The sequence below is a fragment of the Mus musculus genome, chromosome 14 (genome assembly GCF_000001635.26).
Source record: "Mus musculus strain C57BL/6J chromosome 14, GRCm38.p6 C57BL/6J".
NCBI classification, from domain to species: Eukaryota; Metazoa; Chordata; class Mammalia; order Rodentia; family Muridae; genus Mus; species Mus musculus.
The window spans coordinates 60,874,562-60,895,482 of NC_000080.6; the positions used below are offsets into that span (position 1 = coordinate 60,874,562).

At 43.9% G+C, this 20,921-nt stretch overlaps 1 protein-coding gene across 2 annotated transcripts in view; it reads left to right on the top strand.

Annotated features, from left to right (window-relative positions):
• Positions 1-20,921, top strand: part of Mipep (mitochondrial intermediate peptidase) — a 120,920-nt gene that overhangs the window by 90,000 nt on the left and 9,999 nt on the right. For both annotated transcript variants that reach the window (NR_040642.1, NM_027436.3), the window contains exon 18: positions 673-746. Coding sequence is in view for 1 of the 2 variants with exons in the window: in NM_027436.3 (NP_081712.2) it covers positions 673-746 (74 nt within the window). In the remaining variant the exon portion in view is untranslated. The remainder of the gene's footprint in view (positions 1-672; positions 747-20,921) is intronic.

Below are 20,921 nucleotides of genomic sequence, written 5' to 3' on the forward strand. Positions count from 1 at the left end.
TATATAATATATATATATATATATATATATATATATATATATTATAGATAAAATGCTGTCAGAGTCTGGGTCCCCAGCACCCAGATGAAAAGCCAGCTGCAGTGTCATAGGCCTGAAGTCCCAACACCAGGAAAGTGTGCGTGGGCACATCCCTAGGACTCGCTCACTAGCCAGGCAGCTGAGCTGAGTCGGGGAGCACTAGAGTCAGTGAGAAACTCTCATAAAATAAGCTGAAGAGTGGTTGAGGAAGTCGCCTGATGCTGACCTCTGACCTCCATGTGCGAGTACACATAATTGCACATCCACCTACATGAACATGTATTCCATGAACACCCACACACATTAGCTAGAGACAGAATTACCTGTTATACACAGTAAAAATAAATAGTCAAGAGTTAGTGGAATGAAAATAATATCAAAATGTATTCAATTCAGGGGTGAGTATGATGTTCAGTGAACACATGGTCAAAGCCCTGGGTTCATTGTCAGCATCCCACCAAAAACCAGTACTAATCTCATTAAAGTGTGAGGCCGGTTGTGTTAAAAGTACTATGTTCTGCATAAAACGCTGAATACCTTGTTTTTTAGTATACGATGTCCCCAGAGTTTAAGACATAGATGGAGCCACACAGGCTGTGTGTGAGCAGGTGAATGACAGCTTCTCTTCTCCAGGGCCGCTGGGGAACGCTACCGCAGAGAGATGTTGGCCCATGGTGGAGGCAAGGAGCCCATGCTTATGATTCAAGGTAAAGTACAGCCCGTGCTGCCACCTCTTCTGGGACCTAAGGGTTGGGTTTTAATCTTTATGGGTTACGTGATGTGGTGTTAGCTTTCAGAATGTTGGTAACACTCTGACAGAAGATAGCTTACGGGAAGTCCCGGAAATGTGCCCTTAAGAACTAAAACAGGGGTCCGGGACCCGCCGAACTTAGGAAATTAGTCTGAACAGGTGAGAGGGTGCGCCAGAGAACCTGACAGCTTCTGGAACAGGCAGAAGCACAGAGGCGCTGAGGCAGCACCCTGTGTGGGCCGGGGACAGCCGGCCACCTTCCGGACCGGAGGACAGGTGCCCACCCGGCTGGGGAGGCGGCCTAAGCCACAGCAGCAGCGGTCGCCATCTTGGTCCCGGGACTCCAAGGAACTTAGGAATTTAGTCTGCTTAGGTGAGAGTCTGTACCACCTGGGAACTGCCAAAGCAACACAGTGTCTGAGAAAGGTCCTGTTTTGGGCCTTCTTCTTCGGCCAGGAGGAGGTCCAAATACAAGATATCTGCGCACCTTCCCTGTAAGAGAGCTTGCCAGCAGAGAGTGCTCTGAGCACTGAAACTCAGAGGAGAGAATCTGTCTCCCAGGTCTGCTGATAGACGGTAACAGAATCACCAGAAGAACAATCTCTAAACAGAGTCAACTATAACTACTAACTCCAGAGATTACCAGATGGCGAAAGGTAAACGGAGGAATCTTACTAACAGGAACCAAGACCACTCACCATCACCAGAACCCAGCACACCCACTTCGCCCAGTCCAGGGAACCCCAACACACCTGAGAACCTAGACCTAGATTTAAAAGCATATCTCATGATGATGGTAGAGGACATCAAGAAGGACTTTAATAAATCACTTAAAGAAATACAGGAGAACACTGCTAAAGAGTTACAAGTCCTTAAAGAAAAACAGGAAAACACAATCAAACAGGTAGAAGTCCTTACAGAAAAAGAGGAAAAAACATACAAACAGGTGATGGAAATGAACAAAACCATAATAGACCTAAAAAGGGAAGTAGACACAATAAAGAAAACTCAAAGCGAGGCAACACTAGAGATAGAAACCCTAGGAAAGAAATCTGGAACCATAGATTTGAGCATCAGCAACAGAATACAAGAGATGGAAGAGAGAATCTCAGGTGCAGAAGATTCCATAGAGAACATCGGCACAACAATCAAAGAAAATGGAAAATGCAAAAAGATCCTAACTCAAAATATCCAGGAAATCCAGGACACAATAAGAAGACCAAACGTACGGATAATAGGAGTGGATGAGAATGAAGATTTTCAACTCAAAGGTCCAGCAAACATCTTCAACAAAATTATTGAAGAAAACTTCCCAAATCTAAAGAATGAGATGCATATGAACATACAAGAAGCCTACAGAACTCCAAATAGACTGGACCAGAAAAGAAATTCCTCCCGACACATAATAATCAGAACATCAAATGCACTAAATAAAGATAGAATACTAAAAGCAGTAAGGGAAAAAGGTCAAGTAACATATAAAGGCAAGCCTATCAGAATTACACCAGATTTTTCACCAGAGACTATGAAAGCCAGAAGAGCCTGGACAGATGTTATACAGACACTAAGAGAACACAAACTGCAGCCCAGGCTACTATACCCAGCCAAACTCTCAATTATCATAGAGGGAGAAACCAAAGTATTCCACGACAAAACCAAATTCACGCATTATCTCTCCACGAATCCAGCCCTTCAAAGGATAATAACAGAAAAAAACCAATACAAGAACGGGAACAACGCCCTAGAAAAAACAAGAAGGTAATCCCTCAACAAACCTAAAAGAAGACAGCCACAAGAACAGAATGCCACCTTTAACAACTAAAATAACAGGAAGCAACAATTACTTTTCCTTAATATCTCTTAACATCAATGGTCTCAACTCGCCAATAAAAAGACATAGACTAACAAACTGGCTACACAAACAAGACCCAACATTTTGCTGCTTACAGGAAACTCATCTCAGAGAAAAAGATAGACACTACCTCAGAATGAAAGGCTGGAAAACAATTTTCCAAGCAAATGGTATGAAGAAACAAGCAGGAGTAGCCATCCTAATATCTGATAAGATTGACTTCCAACCCAAAGTCATCAAAAAAGACAAGGAGGGACACTTCATTCTCATCAAAGGTAAAATCCTCCAAGAGGAACTTTCAATTCTGAATATCTATGCTCCAAATACAAGAGCAGCCACATTCACTAAAGAAACTTTAGTAAAGCTCAAAGCACACATTGCGCCTCACACAATAATAGTGGGAGACTTCAACACACCACTTTCACCAATGGACAGATCATGGAAACAGAAACTAAACAGGGACACACTGAAACTAACAGAAGTGATGAAACAAATGGATCTGACAGATATCTACAGAACATTTTATCCTAAAACAAAAGGATATACCTTCTTCTCAGCACCTCATGGTACCTTCTCCAAAATTGACCACATAATAGGTCACAAATCAGGCCTCAACAGATTCAAAAATATTGAAATTGTCCCATGTATCCTATCAGATCACCATGCACTAAGGCTGATCTTCAATAACAAAATAAATAACAGAAAGCCAACATTCACATGGAAACTGAACAACACTCTTCTCAATGATACCTTGGTCAAGGAAGGAATAAAGAAAGAAATTAAAGACTTTTTAGAGTTTAATGAAAATGAAGCCACAACGTACCCAAACCTTTGGGACACAATGAAAGCATTTCTAAGAGGGAAACTCATAGCTCTGAGTGCCTCCATGAAGAAACGGGAGAGAGCACATACTAGCAGCTTGACAACACATCTAAAAGCTCTAGAAAAAAAGGAACCAAATTCACCCAAGAGGAGTAGACGGCAGGAAATAATCAAACTCAGGGGTGAAATCAACCAAGTGGAAACAAGAAGAACTATTCAAAGAATTAACCAAACGAGGAGTTGGTTCTTTGAGAAAATCAACAAGATAGATAAACCCTTAGCTACACTCACTAAAGGGCACAGGGACAAAATCCTAATTAACAAAATCAGAAATGAAAAGGGAGACATAACAACAGATCCTGAAGAAATCCAAAACACCATCAGATCCTTCTACAAAAGGCTATACTCAACAAAACTGGAAAACCTGGACGAAATGGACAAATTTCTGGACAGATACCAGGTACCAAAGTTGAATCAGGATCAAGTTGACCTTCTAAACAGTCCCATATCCCCTAAAGAAATAGAAGCAGTTATTAATAGTCTCCCAGCCAAAAAAAGCCCAGGACCAGACGGGTTTAGTGCAGAGTTCTATCAGACCTTCAAAGAAGATCTAACTCCAGTTCTGCACAAACTTTTTCACAAGATAGAAGTAGAAGGTATTCTACCCAACTCATTTTATGAAGCCACTATTACTCTGATACCTAAACCACAGAAAGATCCAACAAAGATAGAGAACTTCAGACCAATTTCTCTTATGAACATCGATGCAAAAATCCTTAATAAAATTCTCGCTAACCGAATCCAAGAACACATTAAAGCAATCATCCATCCTGACCAAGTAGGTTTTATTCCAGGGATGCAGGGATGGTTTAATATACGAAAATCCATCAATGTAATCCATTATATAAACAAACTCAAAGACAAAAACCACATGATCATCTCGTTAGATGCAGAAAAAGCATTTGACAAGATCCAACACCCATTCATGATAAAAGTTCTGGAAAGATCAGGAATTCAAGGCCAATACCTAAACATGATAAAAGCAATCTACAGCAAACCAGTAGCCAACATCAAAGTAAATGGAGAGAAGCTGGAAGCAATCCCACTAAAATCAGGGACTAGACAAGGCTGCCCACTTTCTCCCTACCTTTTCAACATAGTACTTGAAGTATTAGCCAGAGCAATTCGACAACAAAAGGAGATCAAGGGGATACAAATTGGAAAAGAGGAAGTCAAAATATCACTTTTTGCAGATGATATGATAGTATATATAAGTGACCCTAAAAATTCCAACAGAGAACTCCTAAACCTGATAAACAGCTTCGGTGAAGTAGCTGGATATAAAATTAACTCAAACAAGTCAATGGCCTTTCTCTACACAAAGAATAAACAGGCTGAGAAAGAAATTAGGGAAACAACACCCTTCTCAATAGCCACAAATAATATAAAATATCTCGGCGTGACTCTAACGAAGGAAGTGAAAGATCTGTATGATAAAAACTTCAAGTCCCTGAAGAAAGAAATTAAAGAAGATCTCAGAAGATGGAAAGATCTCCCATGCTCATGGATTGGCAGGACCAACATTGTAAAAATGGCTATCTTGCCAAAAGCAATCTACAGATTCAATGCAATCCCCATTAAAATTCCAACTCAATTCTTCAACGAATTAGAAGGAGCAATTTGCAAATTCATCTGGAATAACAAAAAACCTAGGATAGCAAAAACTCTTCTCAAGGATAAAAGAACCTCTGGTGGAATCACCATGCCTGACCTAAAGCTTTACTACAGAGCAATTGTGATAAAAACTGCATGGTACTGGTATAGAGACAGACAAGTGGACCAATGGAATAGAATTGAAGACCCAGAAATGAACCCACACACCTATGGTCACTTGATCTTCGACAAGGGAGCCAAAACCATCCAGTGGAAGAAAGACAGCATTTTCAACAATTGGTGCTGGCACAACTGGTTGTTATCATGTAGAAGAATGCGAATCGATCCATACTTATCTCCTTGTACTAAGGTCAAATCTAAGTGGATCAAGGAACTTCACATAAAACCAGAGACACTGAAACTTATAGAGGAGAAAGTGGGGAAAAGCCTTGAAGATATGGGCACAGGGGAAAAATTCCTGAACAGAACAGCAATGGCTTGTGCTGTAAGATCGAGAATTGACAAATGGGACCTAATGAAACTCCAAAGTTTCTGCAAGGCAAAAGACACTGTCTATAAGACAAAAAGACCACCAACAGACTGGGAAAGGATCTTTACCTATCCTAAATCAGATAGGGGACTAATATCCAACATATATAAAGAACTCAAGAAGGTGGACCTCAGAAAATCAAATAACCCCCTTAAAAAATGGGGCTCAGAACTGAACAAAGAATTCTCACCTGAGGAATACCGAATGGCAGAGAAGCACCTGAAAAAATGTTCAACATCCTTAATCATCAGGGAAATGCAAATCAAAACAACCCTGAGATTCCACCTCACACCAGTGAGAATGGCTAAGATCAAAAATTCAGGTGACAGCAGATGCTGGCGAGGATGTGGAGAAAGAGGAACACTCCTCCATTGTTGGTGGGATTGCAGGCTTGTACAACCACTCTGGAAATCAGTCTGGCGGTTCCTCAGAAAATTGGACATAGTACTACCGGAGGATCCAGCAATACCTCTCCTGGGCATATATCCAGAAGAAGCCCCAACTGGTAAGAAGGACACATGCTCCACTATGTTCATAGCAACCTTATTTATAATAGCCAGAAACTGGAAAGAACCCAGATGCCCCTCAACAGAGGAATGGATACAGAAAATGTGGTACATCTACACAATGGAGTACTACTCAGCTATTAAAAAGAATGAATTTATGAAATTCCTAGCCAAATGGATGGACCTGGAGAGCATCATCCTGAGTGAGGTAACACAATCACAAAGGAACTCACACAATATGTACTCACTGATAAGTGGATATTAGCCCAAAACCTAGGATACCCACGATATAAGATACAATTTCCTAAACACATGAAACTCAAGAAAAATGAAGACTGAAGTGTGGACACTATGCCCCTCCTTAGAAGTGGGAACAAAACACCCATGGAAGGAGTTACAGAAACAAAGTTTGGAGCTGAGATGAAAGGATGGACCATGTAGAGACTGCCATATCCAGGGATCCACCCCATAATCAGCATCCAAACGCTGACACCATTGCATATACTAGCAAGATTTTATCGAAAGGACCCAGATGTAGCTGTCTCTTGTGAGACTATGCCGGGGCCTAGCAAACACAGAAGTGGATGCTCACAGTCAGCTAATGGATGGATCACAGGGCTCCCAATGGAGGAGCTAGAGAAAGTACCCAAGGAGCTAAAGGGATCTTCAACCCTATAGGTGGAACAACATTATGAACTAACCAGTACCCCTGAGCTCTTGACTCTAGCTGCATATGTATCAAAAGATGGCCTAGTCGGCCATCACTGGAAAGAGAGGCCCATTGGACACGCAGACTTTGTGTGCCCCGGTACAGGGGAACGCCAGGGCCAAAGGGGGGGAGTGGGTGGGTAGGGGAGTGGGGGTGGGTGGGTAAGGGGGACTTTTGGTATAGCATTGGAAATGTAAATGAGCTAAATACCTAATAAAAAATGGAAAAAAAAAAAAAAAAAAAAAAAGAACTAAAACAGGTCACAGTGGAAGGTTTGTATTTATTTGGAGTTTTTTTCTGTTTCTGTTTTAGCCTAAAGAATTCATATGTTTATTCCCTCTTTGTTGTTGCTGTTCTGAGAAATTCAAAGCTTAAGTTAGAGATTTGGTTTGTTGATTATTAGAACCTAACTAAAGCATCTTTTTATCAAAATGTTTTATTTTCCTGTACGCTTGACAAATGTTAATTTATGGAAATCCTAATTGTAGACGGAAGTGACTGTCATGGGTTTTCATGGAATGGTCTCACAAACATTTATAGGAAGATGTGCTTCTTAATAGACACTCTCAGGATGTTGATATTTATAATTATAGCTAGCTAAGCCTTTTGACTGTTACATGAAATTGTCCTAGGAAATGATTCCCAGTGTTGGGGATATACTGTTTCATTGTGGCAAATGAGTGAGTCCCGCTAGTCAGTTCTAAAGTGTCTTCTCTGCTCTCTCTCTTGAATCCTTGCTTTCGATTCTTCCTGTGTTCATCAGTCATGTGAGTAGTAATGAGTGCCAGGCCTGCTTGGAAACTCCAGGGGCGGAGGACAGTGACAGGTGACAAGACAGACCCTGCTCCTGTGAGTTTGCGCTCATTTGCTCAGCCTGGCTGGGCTGGCTAGAGAGTTGAGGTGCTCATTGAGGCTCCCTTTGCCTGCCGCCTGATGGCATTACAGTGGTGTGCATCAGTGAACAACTCCAGATTGCCAGCTTCAGTGTCCTCCTTGCTCCCCTTGGCCCTTCTTGATCTTTGCTACATCTGTAGTTGTTTCTGTGTGACTTTTCTCTCTCAATAACGTCTGCCTATGTTGCCCAGACTGGTCTATGACTTTTAAATCAAAGCAGCCCCCTCCTTCAGCTTTCCGAAGAGCTGGACCGGTAGGCATGCACCACCACGTGCCTGGCTAGAGCTGTTTTAAAGGGTTCTCAGTGGAAGTTAATTTAACCTCCTTAGTAATCTTTTGAGCGGAGCTGTCATTATCTGCATTTTATAGAAGATGAAGAAGGCCAAGTCCCTGTTCCTGTTGGGAGCAGTGAAGAGAAGGGCCAGAATTCAAACCTGGAACTTCAGCAAAGAGGAGCCTGAGAAACAGGCTGCAGGCAGAAGAGAAACGAATTGGCTCTGATATTAGACACTAGGCTACTCACTGGTAGCATATGGTCCTGTGCAGACAGCCTAGTTAAATGGAGACACTGCTTGCTCACGTGATAGATGGTGTTGCTTGTGATGGCTCTGCTTTCCTGGGCTGTAAATGCCGTCCTCAGTTCACGCTGTTCAGCAGAAGTCAAACTTCCTTCTATTCATGGTTCTCTTGACTGCTCTGAATTTTCACTCTGCCTCTGACCATACTACATCCTCCTTGTAAAAATCTGAGCTTTATCTGAAATCTAAAAATCATTAATTTTTTTTTTTTTTTTTTTTTTTTTTGGTTTTTCAAGACAGGGTTTCTCTGTGTAGCCCTGGCAGTCCTGGAACTCACTCTGTAGACCAGGCTGGCCTTGAACTCAGAAATCTGCCTGCCTCTGCCTCCCAAGTGCTGGGATTAAAGGCATGCGCCACCACTGCCCGGTTCCTATTCTCTTGAGAAAAGTCCACTGTATGGGCTACAACTACACAACATTTAGATTCCAGTTAGAACTGCCAGTAGACTGTCTGCTTGTATAGTATTTTAATATTTTTCTTCATGTTTTTTCTTCAGCTACTACTATTGATTCATAAGATTTATTGGGTGAATGTGTGGTCTGAAGAGAGGTCACAACATCTGTTGTCACTCAAGAGTTGAATTTTTGAGACAAGGCCCACAATGGCTTCTCTCTTTCTTTTATGCTCTCAACCTACACCTGAAACCAGGATGTCATTAACTTTGGGGCGCTCCTGGGTGTAACTGGGAGAGTTGCTAAGCTTTGTGATATACAAGGGAAGCACTTGGTGGAGGCCATCTTCTTTCTCCCAGCCAGCTCTTGTCCCACTGTCCTTGAAGAATGCTGTGGTCAGAGGGCGAGAGTCCAAGTGGGAGGTACTTTAACATCAATTCAGGATTGGCAGACAAGCTTTGCATGGGACAAGACAATGTGAATCAGACGGACAGATGGGGGTTAAATGAAACTGGTTTGAACTCTCAGTAGCAGGGTTATGCTACCCAAGATAAACTCTGATAAGTAAGTGTTAAAACTCAGAAGCTTTTGGGGCAGGTCTGGGGTGGGGGTGGAGTTTCTGGGGACCAGCAGAGAGCAGTCCCTTGCAGAGTCACTGTCAGAAGTAGCAGGAGCAGCTGGTCTCAGACTCCAGCAGTTCCTGGCCATAGACGCAACCCCAGGGACAAACCCTGGGGTTAGGTGGTATTGGTGGTGTGTGTGTGTGTGTGTGTGTGTGTGTTGCCTCCGCCTCAGCTGCACTAAGGGTCTATAGCCTTCCAGCTATAAGAAAGTTGGCAGCTACCTTTCCCCCAAAGCATATTTGATCTAGTTGGCTTTCCTCCCCTGTGAAAAGTTCCATTTTCATGGACATATTATGTATTTAGCTGCGCATCACCCAGTGGGTCTCACAGGAGACAGGCTGCTCTGTGACTGGGCCTTCCCCCTTGATGATGCACCATGCTGAGAGAACTGGATGGTTAGTTTCTAGATCTGCCACTGTTTCTCTGCAAGGTCAGACTCCCTCACTCAGATAAAATTAACTTTACTTCTGCTGTCTTGTGGAGGGGTGTACATGGTACATGCACATGTGGTGATGAATCGGAGCTTCCCAGACACTTATTTATTTATTATATATGAGTACACTGTAGGTGTCTTGAGACACACCAGAAGAGGGCATCAGGTTTCATTACAGATGGTTGTGAGCCACCATGTGGTTGCTGGGATTTGAACTCATGACTTCTGGAAGAGCAGTCGGTGTTCATAACCGCTGAGCCATCTCTCCATCTGCCTTGTGGATTTTTAAATGCATTCACAGATCATATAAAGAAACTTGTTACAAGCCCCTTATTTAATGACAAAGTCCCCAACTGAACATGGTGTGGCAAAGCCTGACTGAAGCCCACTTTCTGGTTGCTGTCCTAGGTGAGGCTATGATGTGGTGTGAATGAGGACTCTGGCTGTGCCTCCTATCCCTGCTGAGTTTCTGGGCTTACATTAAGTGTTGAATTTCCAAGTACTTTTGCTTGAGATATGGTATTGTCTTTTCACAGTGATATTCTCTAAGATCCATACTGGAATGTTTACTTAAGTTATGCTGTCGGAGCGTGAACCAGAGTCCACTTTTTTTTTTTTTTAACTATTTTAGAATGTGTATAGTTTTCTAAAAAGATAAAGCGTCCCAGGCTGATGAGTATCTGGCAAGGGATATTCTGTCCTCCCTGGGAAACCTAACTATTTCCCAGCAGCAAGAGGGGTGACCGTGAGTGTTGGAGGTAGGGACTGTGTCCCAGCAGTTTGTGGGTGACAGAGGAGCCCTCATAGAAGCCATTTCTCCCTAAGAGTTTGTCCTGGAACCCTTGCTGAGTTCTTGGATTTAGATACTACTTAATTCTCCATAGTTGTTACTCATTACTAAAAAGTCATCATGCCAGGAGCTTGCTGCTGTGTCACCTCCCTTAGTTCCCTGTAACAAGGGTCTCTGTGTCTATAAAGAAACATAGCCAACCAAGCCAGCGCCCTCCCACTGCTGCCTGCCTGGCAGGAACGCTGACCCAAGATTGATGTGCAGATCACAGGGTGTGACCTGAGCCTCGAGGGCTCCTGTTTCCCCACATCTGTGTTGTCTGGTTTTCTCACGTGGCAACCGAGCATTCCCATCGCCATTCAGAGAGCTATCTGGCCCTCATGTGCTGGCCTCATCTGAGCACCTTCTGCTCTGTTGGCAAAGCCTCCCACAGCCATCCTAGTAGAAGGACTGTGGCCAAAGCCCTTGGTCCCTTCAAGCCTGTGCTCTGACCATGGCCCCTTCTACAGACAAGCTCAGCTGTATTTTGATGTCTCCATGGCTAGGAGCAGTTTGCAAAGTGATATCTGACAGTTCTAAAGATCAGATAAGAGGGAAATAGGAGATAAATGAGTCAATTCTCAGGAAACTGAAACTCCCTTCCTAAGTGACTCACAGGAAAGGTCTAGAGAGCCCTCAAGGCCTGACCTTAAGCTGATTAAAATCACTTACTACTTAGCATTTCTGCAAATCTTTATAGGAGCAAAATGCATTTACCTTGCCATAATTATTCTGAATCATCTCTTCTAGCTCTTTAGATATTATTTATATTCACAAAAACAAACCAAGGGATTATGGCTTATACTCCCAAAGGTCACCCCAAGGAGATTAATAAAAGCAACCAACTCAGATATTTGCTCTTTTTTAGGACCAGCCTTTTTAGGACCAGGCATGGAAGGCTCCTAGCACCCAGACACTGGGTCACACTATCCACCTAAACATAGATTCACATCATCCGCCCAAACATGAGGTCACACCATTTACCCAGACTTGGGTTCACACCATCCACCCAGACATGGGTCCATACCATCCACCCAGACATGGGTTCACACCATCCACCCAGACATGGGTTCACACCATCCACTCAGACATGAGTTCACACCATCCGTGCAGACATGGGTTCACACCATCCTCCTTGAAATGGAACCAGGAAGGACCCTTGAGGGAAATGGCTGGCTGATTCTAGGCCCAGAGCAGGAAGGACTTGGGAAATCATCCAGGAGCACCTTTTGGTACCACAAAGTGAGTGTGTCACTGGCAGTGAGCATGCTGACAGCGCTCCCAGTGGCCACATCTAAGCACCTAGATCAGTAGCACCATGCTAAGATGAAATCTGGAGCCTCAAATGTGGATCTGTGTGTCCACACTAGTCAAAAGCCAGCTCAGCTTCCAGGTAAACTGAGGAAGGCAGCAAGATATGGCATCGGCAGCTGGGGTCAGTGTTGATAGCAGATGGCCAATACTGATAGTGCTGATGAGAGCAAAACAATTATCTGGGATCTGCAGTGCCTGGCAAGCAAAGGATAGAGAAAAAGCCCCGCATGAGCACACACACACACACTCGGTGAGCCCAACCACCAGTTCATTCATTTTCACAAGTGCATATCCATACTTGTATACATATACAAATACCTGCATACATATGTGTGTAGGTATACGTGTATATATAAGATGTACATACCTTATTTTTAGTTTCAGCCTTTTTATAGCTTCTTAGACAAAAGTTCTTTATAAAATTACCTCACAGATGAAATGTTACACACAAGGGAGTTACAGAAGGATGTCAATAGTAAGTTCACAGCAGTGTTTCATTCTGTAAGCTCATTATAAGTTCACAGCAGCAGTTTCACACGGCCTTGCTTTATCATCGTGCACACCCGTGGTTTCATCCTTGGACCTGACCTAGAGTGACTGTTTTTCCTTGATCACAAATCTGCCCCAAGCCTATTTCTCTTCTTAGTGTAATTTATGAAGGCTCGTTGTGTTCCTTATTATGCAGCCTTTACTTACTATTCTGTGAGGAGAGGGCACATGCTAGTCTTGATTCTAACTCTATTATATCTTTGTGCAAAACAACTAAAACCATCTTGTACTGGCTAGCTTTGTGTCAACTTGACACAGCTGGGGTTATCACAGAGAAAGGAGCTTCAGTTGAGGAAATACCTCCATGAGATCCAACTGTAAGGCATTTTCTCAATTAGTGATCAAGGGGGAAAGGCCCCTTGTGGGTGCGACCATCTCTGGGCTGGTAATCTTGGTTCTATAAGAGTGCAGGCTGACCAAGCCAGTAAAGAACATCCCTCCATGGCTCTGCGTCAGCTCCTGCTTCCTGACCTGCTTGAGTTCCAGTCCTGACTTCCTTGGTGATAAACAGCAGTATGGAAGTGTAAGCCAAATAAACCCTTTCCTCCCCAACTTGTTTCTTGGTCATGATGTTTGTGCAGGAATAGAAACCCTGACTAAGACACATCTCCTTAAACTTTTTTTCCTAAAACTATTTGAATCAAATCAGGAATTCTATAAAGTCATTAATTCATCTAAACATCATTATTATATGAAAGTACACCTTCATATTGATCTGCAGGAAATTTGCCCAATAGTGTGGGCTGATGCTCAGGAATCACTAGGCTATGTAATAGTGGTAGGAAAGGCATAGCAGCAGCAAGAAGCAATCCTGGCATGAAGTTTCTGGGGCCCTTGTCTCACAGAGCATGCCCCCCCATGGTAGCCATGCAAAACATCTCCAGAAAACTCACATGGCTGGTGCCACACACTGACACAGACGTTGGAAGCAAAGAGTGGACAGAGCAGGTAGATTTCCCATGGAGAGGAATTCTCATCATTCTCTCTGTTATTGCCATCCACCCCTCCCTTAGCCTTGGTCTGTGTGGCGTGAACCCACTCATGCCACACCCCACCACCATACTGTGGAAGAGAAACAGGTGGAACCTTTCTTACGACCTTGGCAGATAGCATCCATCCAGCTGGTGAGGAATGGCTGGCAGTGACAAGTTATGAGGCTCCTATGTCCCTGTGAGGAGAGGTGTGCTGCTCCCATGGTCCTATGTCCTTGTGAGGAGAGGTGTGCTGCCCCTATGGTCTTCTGTCCTCAGATCACATCCTCAATCCAACCATCAGTAGACAGATAACTTAAACTGAAATCATTTTACCACATGTCTAAGCAGCACTCAGCAGAGCTGCAGACAAAACCAGTGCAGGGTATCTGGGTGGAACTTGGGACAGAAAAGGGCACTGAATTATAAACTGAGGTGATGGGAAAAAGGCACATATTTCATCAGCCGCAAAAGGGCACTGAACTATAAACTGAGGTGATGGGAAAAAGGCACACATTTCATCAGCTGCACTCTGTTTTGGTCTTTTAGCTGTAACAAATATGTCAGCACAGCACAGGATGCTGACCACAAGGGAACTGGCTAGCTCTGGACCACATGGGGACTCTGCACGTTACTGGGTTTGAGTAAATATTGATGACCTGCTCGTAATTTCACCGAGGCTGTGATATAGGGCCACATTCTTCGCTTCCTGGTAGCTATTACTGCTGTGACAGTGTCTTAGGGTTTTACTGCTGTGAACAGACACCATGACCAAAGCAACTCTTATAAGAATGACATTTAATTGGAGCTATCTGGCTTACAGGTTCAGAGGTTCAGTCCATTATCATCAAAGTGGGAGCCTGGCAGTGACCAGGCAGGCATGGTACAGGAAGAGCTGAGAGTTCTACATCTTGATCTGAAGGAAGTTAGAAAAAGACTAACTTCCAGGCAGCTAGGATGAGGGTATTAAAGCCCACACCCACAGTGACACAGTGTCTCCAACAAGGCCACACCTCCTAATAGTGCCACTCCCTGGACCAAGCATATTCAAACCACCACAGACTTGTGTGTGTGTGAAGGCATATAGATTATATTAGAGTAATGTGATACAAGTGCAGCTAGGAAGAGGAGACACCAGATTGTCCAGGGCTCTGCAGACTGCAGAGACTTCAGGCATTTTGTTTGAGGACTGAGAAACCAGACAGTGTTGAAGGCCGACTTACTTCTGATAGTCCCTTGCTGTCAAAGACAGATGCCTAAGCAGAGGGCCATGGTAAAGGTTAACCATGGAGAAGGTTAAGTTAAACGACCCTCTGGCTGTTGTCACACTTACAGGTGCCAGGAGAATAGACATTTGGAAGGCAAGAAACAAACTGAAAAATGTTCATGAAATGTTCTCAGTGTGTCCTGGGATTTGCATTGGAGTGAGGGAGTAAAATGTCATGGTGATTTTTTTAAGCTCCAGACTTTAACCCTGGAGAAATCATAATGTTGTCTCAGCAGCTGAGAATCATGGGATACAGTGGCCAGCAGAGTGTAATGTGTAGATGCTACAATGGGAACAAAGAGTCCAAAGTCAGCTCTGATGCCCTGTGGTTTGGTCACAGTGTAGAGTTCAGAGCAAGAAGCGTCAAGCAAGAGGATTCAACCCCTGTGTTGTGGAAGGAGCCCAGGTGGCACTGCTCTTAGTAGCTCTTCTGCCCAGACAGTGCTGGCAGTGGGAACCTGCTTTTCCAGAAGTCAGGGTCAGCTCCTAGTTACACAGTGCCCGTTGATGAGATGGCACATTTACTCAAATTGGTGCAGTTTGGTTGGTCTACCTTAAAAGTTTGACGCCTTGGGAATGTATCATCCAGGTCTTGAGCATTGTTTTTCACATTTTGTCTGAGAAGACAGTTACTCACCTAACTAACAACCAGGCGTGCTTATTGTGTGGCTTTGCTGCTGGTGTAGTTTGTACAAGACAAACATGGCAACAGTCAAGGATCGGTAGGGCCTGGCTGTCTAAGGTTGGGAAGCCTAGTAAACAGTCTTCACTCAACACCAGCTTGATTGATTTTCCCTGTTGTCAAAATATAGATGTGGCTATTAAGGAAACACATTTTATATGTTCTTTAACATGGAAAATTCGTAGTTATTATTTCCAGTTTTTAAAACATGCAGTTAACTTTTAATCATGCAGCCTGGTAAATCCCCAAATGCTGGCATTGTGGCAGGAAGCTGGCAGGCTCAGTGGGCACATACTGCCTTTGCATGGTTACTATTCCAAGGTTTATTATTTTAGTGTCTGTTTGCTTTTTAATTTTTTTTAATCAAGTGGAATTTTCAAGAAGAGATAAGCATTAGCATATGACAAGTACTGCCTGTCTGAGCCAGCATCTGTGCCCCCGGGGATGGAGGCGGATGCCAGAACATGCTCAGAGGCCCAGTGCCTGGGCTCCTGAGGACCTGCCCTGGAGTGTAAGTGACTTAGGAAACCCCCTCACATAGAGAGATTAAACATGAAGAGTAAGATGTTTAGTGATAGTGGTTTTGTTTCTTAGCTAGGTCTTAGTGTGAAGTCTAAGTTAGCCTGGAGATTAATCCCTCTACCTCCCGAGTACTGGGGATGCAGGTGTGTGTTGCCATGCCTGGCTAGGATAAGGTGCTTTTAAAAATTTCCATCATGTCAAACAAAACTGACATCAAATATAAGTCATTCTGATGACTTGTGGTAAGTTGATCAGAAGTTTACATAGGCTCTCTTGCACTTCTTTCTGTAGTGAGAGAGGTCTCTCCTGTCTCTGAACCACCTTACCCTGTTTACTCTGACTTAATGTTAATATATATCAGTTCACCAAATTGGTTTATTATGGTCTCTGCCCTCAGTGAAGTCTGAGTTCTAAACTGACATCATGCTCCTGATCCTACCTACAGCCCTATCCTATGGCTCGGTGAGATCATAGCCTCCAGTAGAGATTTGTTAAATATATGACTTTAAGGTTGAAATATGAAATGCCACCCCTCTCCCCCAGGCTTCTGTGTGCACGCTTTGTCCCTGTTTGGTGGTGCTGTTTGAGGAGCTGCAGGAAGCAGGTCACAGAGGGGGGTTCCTTGAGAGGATAGCACAGACCCTGGCTTGTTTTTTCCTGTTTTCTGGTACCATGTAGTAAACAGCTGTCCACCACTCTCTCCTGCCATTGTGATGTCCTGCCTCAGTACAGGGGCTAAGCAGTCACAAACTGAACCTTGGGAACTGACACCAATGAGAGGGAGCCGTCTCTCCCTGGTGCGAGCTGGGCACTACTAAGGTGTTAACATTGTTTGATGGTGCTGTAAGTGTTAACAAATGTTTTTGTTTGTTTAGTAAGTGCCCCTTCTGATGTGTATTTTCTGTAAACAAGAAAAATCTGTTGGGGGATTGGGCCGTTTGACTCTCCTGAGTAGTCAGTGTTGGGTTCTCCTCAGCTGCCCTGCTGCCTGGAGCAAAAGAGCTGTCAGTCAAACTGCCAGCCAGTCTGCCCTGACAGAACAACAGCCACGAACAGTCCACAGACACCTTGAGAAAACTTTGCAGAAGATCACAGCCAGGTGCCCTAGCTTTTGAGGACAGGCTGTTTTAAACGCTTGTACTAGCTATCTATGTTGCTGTCGAAGACCCTGATGAATTCTAGATAACCCGTTTCCACCTAGGATAGAGGGGGAGCTCCTGGGCAACAACTTAGTATTCCCCTGTCCTCATATCCCCCAAGTATGAGCTAGCATGAGGCTTACTGCTTTCAAGGCTTCTGGACTCTGGCTGCTGGTTCAACGTGGCTGTTCTGGCTCAAACTCCTCTCCAAGCTGACTGATTCAGTTTGGCTTCTCTCTAGGCCTCTGACTGAATTGCTCTGCTTGGCCTCATACTAACTTTGGCAATGTGCTCTAATTTTCTGGCTCCTTCTAATTCTCTGGCTTGTTCTGTCTTCACCTGCATCTAACTTGTTCTGTCTCTGCAGCCAGTCTCTTTATAACTCCCCTGGTAAAACTGCACACACAGACACACACACAGACACACACAGACACACACACACACACACACACACACACACCCGCTTAACTAGCCTCTCTTTCCTGTCTGTTCTCAAGAGAGTTGGGAAGATCCTATTCCTCAAATCTTCCTCTGATTTATGACTATCTGCTGCTCAATTAGACATCACTTTCAAACATGGGTGCTTCCTTCTATAAATGCCATTGTTTGGGATTAAAGGTGTGTACTAAGGGTGTATCTGTATTCCAGCCAGAGGGATTAAACATATGTGCTAAGGGCTGGGCCACACCACAACTGGGACAGGATGTTCCAGTAAATAACACAATCTCAGGGTTCACAGCATGATCAGATATCCACAGTCAGATATCACAGTCGGTGGCACTTGGTTTGCCCTGACTTCAAGAAGGCAACCTTTCTACTGCCTTCTTGAAGTGACACCCTCATTCCTGCCTTCTTCAGCTCAGTTGTCACTTCTGATTTTTAGTAGTGGCTGCTTCCTTTGATGGTTCTTCTGAATTATAGTAAGCTGTTGTATTTGCATTCTATTTGATATATAAATTTGCTCAAGCCCTTCCCTTTGTGTAACATTTCAGAACAGTGTCTGGAGTTTAGCTTCACTTCAGAACTGAGATATCCCCAGTTAAGTTAAATAGCTTCTGGCAAGCAAATTCCACCAGTAAAGAATAACAATATTCTATTTTTTTTCTATTATGTCCTCCGTAAAAAAAAAAAAAAAGTAAGTGCCAGACATTATGGTACACATCTAAAATTCCACCACACAAGAGGCTAAGACAGAAGTATTGAAGAGTCAAGGTCAGCCTGGACTACATACTGAAATTCTCTCTCAGAAATTTATGGGTAGGATTGCTTAGATGTATCAAGTGGGTAAAGGCACTTGCTGTGTAGACCTGGTGACCTGAGTTCAAAACCTTGAGCCCACATAAAGGTAGAAGGAAAGAACCGATTTCACACAGTTTTACTATGACCTCAAAGTATGTGCCGTGGTGTACCCTCACACACACACACACACACACACACACACACACACACTAAAAGTCAACACATTGTTTAAAACATGTTTAGATGTGTGTATACATTTTCAAAGTAGCACATAGATAATATATTTCCATGAATTGATTACTTAATGGGAATATCATAAAACATTAACATTAGTTTGTTAATGTATGTATACATAATACATGTCTGTGATTATGTAAAAGTATATGAGGCTTGCAGAGGTCACTGTCAGGTGTCTTCCTGTGTCACATCACCACCTTTTTGAGACAGGGCTCTGAACCAGCTTAAGTGGCTGGCTGCCAGGCCCAGGGACCCTCTTGTGCCCATCTGTCCAGTGCTGGGGTTACAAGCCTATGCCCCATACACCCAGGTTTTACATATCCAAGGTCCTGTCTTTGTGCTTTTTGGCAAACATTTTACCAAGTAGGGCATCTCTCTAGCCTCCAGATGGTATTGTTGTTTTTGTTGGGGGGGGGGGGGATAAGGTCTCTTTTTCTCACACAGAGATCCACTTGCCTCTCCCTCCCCAGTGTGGGGATTAAAGTTGTTCACCACTGGGCCAAGCTCCAGTTGTCATTCTTTTTTTTAAAAAAATTCTTTTTAAAGATTATTATTTTTTTATGTATGTGAGTACACTGTCGCTGTATGTAGACACACCAGAAGAGGGCAGCAGATCGCATTACAGATGGTTGTGAGCTCTTAACGGCTAAGCCATCTCTCTAGCTCCTTCCCCCCATTCCCTGTCCACCACCACCACCACCCCCACCCCATTGTCATTCTTAACATGAGGTTGGGGCCATGCACGTGGACAGTAAACCATAAAACACATTAGAAAAGCAGGCATCGCTTGCATGGCGCTCTGATTGGAGGCCCGGGTTCCTTGCCCAGTACTCTTGAGGCCTTGAGCTTCTGAATGTCCGGACTGGCGCTGGGGACCCACCAGCGGGACACTGGGAACACTCACCTGCAACCAAGTGTGCCTCAGTTAGAGCAGATGTTAGCCAAAGGCATGGAACTGAGTGGCCGAGAGCTGACTCAGCAGTTAAGAGCCAATCCTTTCCTCCCAGAGAACCTAAAGGTGGCTCCCAGCACTCATGACAAGTAGCCCACAACTGCCTGCCACTCCAGCGCAGGGACTCTAACGCCTCTGGCCTCCTCACGCACCTGAACTCATACACATACACACAGACCCACATCCATACACATACTTAAAAGTAAAATAATTCTTTAAAAAATAATTGAAGCTACCATTTGCTAGCTAGCCATCTCCTGTTGGAAAAGTTCTCAGAGAGCATCAAAATGGGAAAATGTCCTTTAGCAATCAGCACAGTCTCCTGTATATGAGCCGCTCAGGAATCTAAAAGGATTTTAGTTCTGGATTAACATTAATGATAATGAATTTAGATTGTGGAATTGGCATCATGCACACACATTTCACACTAACATGAAACTTCCATAAAAATAACACATGCTCTTGTATATCGATTTGTCCAAGCATTAATGCTTTCTGTTGGCTCTTAGCAAATGGTCTGACTTTATGTTTTAGAGTTTAATGTATAGGAGAGAGTTACAAACACAGCAAGGGTGATGAGAACCGTAGCAATAACTATAGCTAAAAGCTTGTGTTCAGGGTCTCTGATTTGCCGTGTGCTGTGTGCATTGCATTCATTGTTAATCCTTTGAGCAGCCCAGGTGCTTAGTAATTCACTTGCGTGAGGTCACCTGGTAGCAAAGACAGAACTTGAATTTCAACTGGGACACTGACTCATCTCTCGTGGGCTGATAATCCCTTCAGCGTCTTCCTCAGGTTATACCAGGCAGTCCTGGCCTTGGAAGTCATCGCCTGCATGTTCTGCTGTACTTTTTCCCCTCATTCCTTTATAATTTTTGGTGATTGAATTGCATCATCAGAAACACACGGATGCTAAAGAAGCCGGTGCTGCCGAGGCTCTCAGAGAGACCAGTGTGCGAAGCGGTACCCCGGCTACAAAAGACACAGCTCTCTGGCCTTACCAGCAGGGAAATGACCTTACAGTAAAATCAGATCGGCCAAGTATGGGTGCAAGGTGCAGATCTTCACCGTGGTCATGGGCAGGAACCGCTTTCTCTTGAACAGCTTTAACAAGGAGTAAGAGAAGACATGCGTCAGGACCCCCGATCTAGAGCTGAGGGCACCAGGATTATGACAGAGTTTCAGGAATAAAGGCAGATGGCATAATAGCCAAGTAAATAGATTCCTTCACTTTTCCTTATTCAGATACTCACCCAACATAGCCTCAGAAATAGCCGAGGGCTGTGTGGGAGGCCAAACTGAGAGGGAGCACCTGCATTCTCAAGGCTGAGGCTGAGGGGTTTTTTGTCACGGGTGCTGAGTTTTTTAAGAGGGTGTGGTGCATCTTTATTTAATGTGTGGGCATGTTGGCCTCGGGA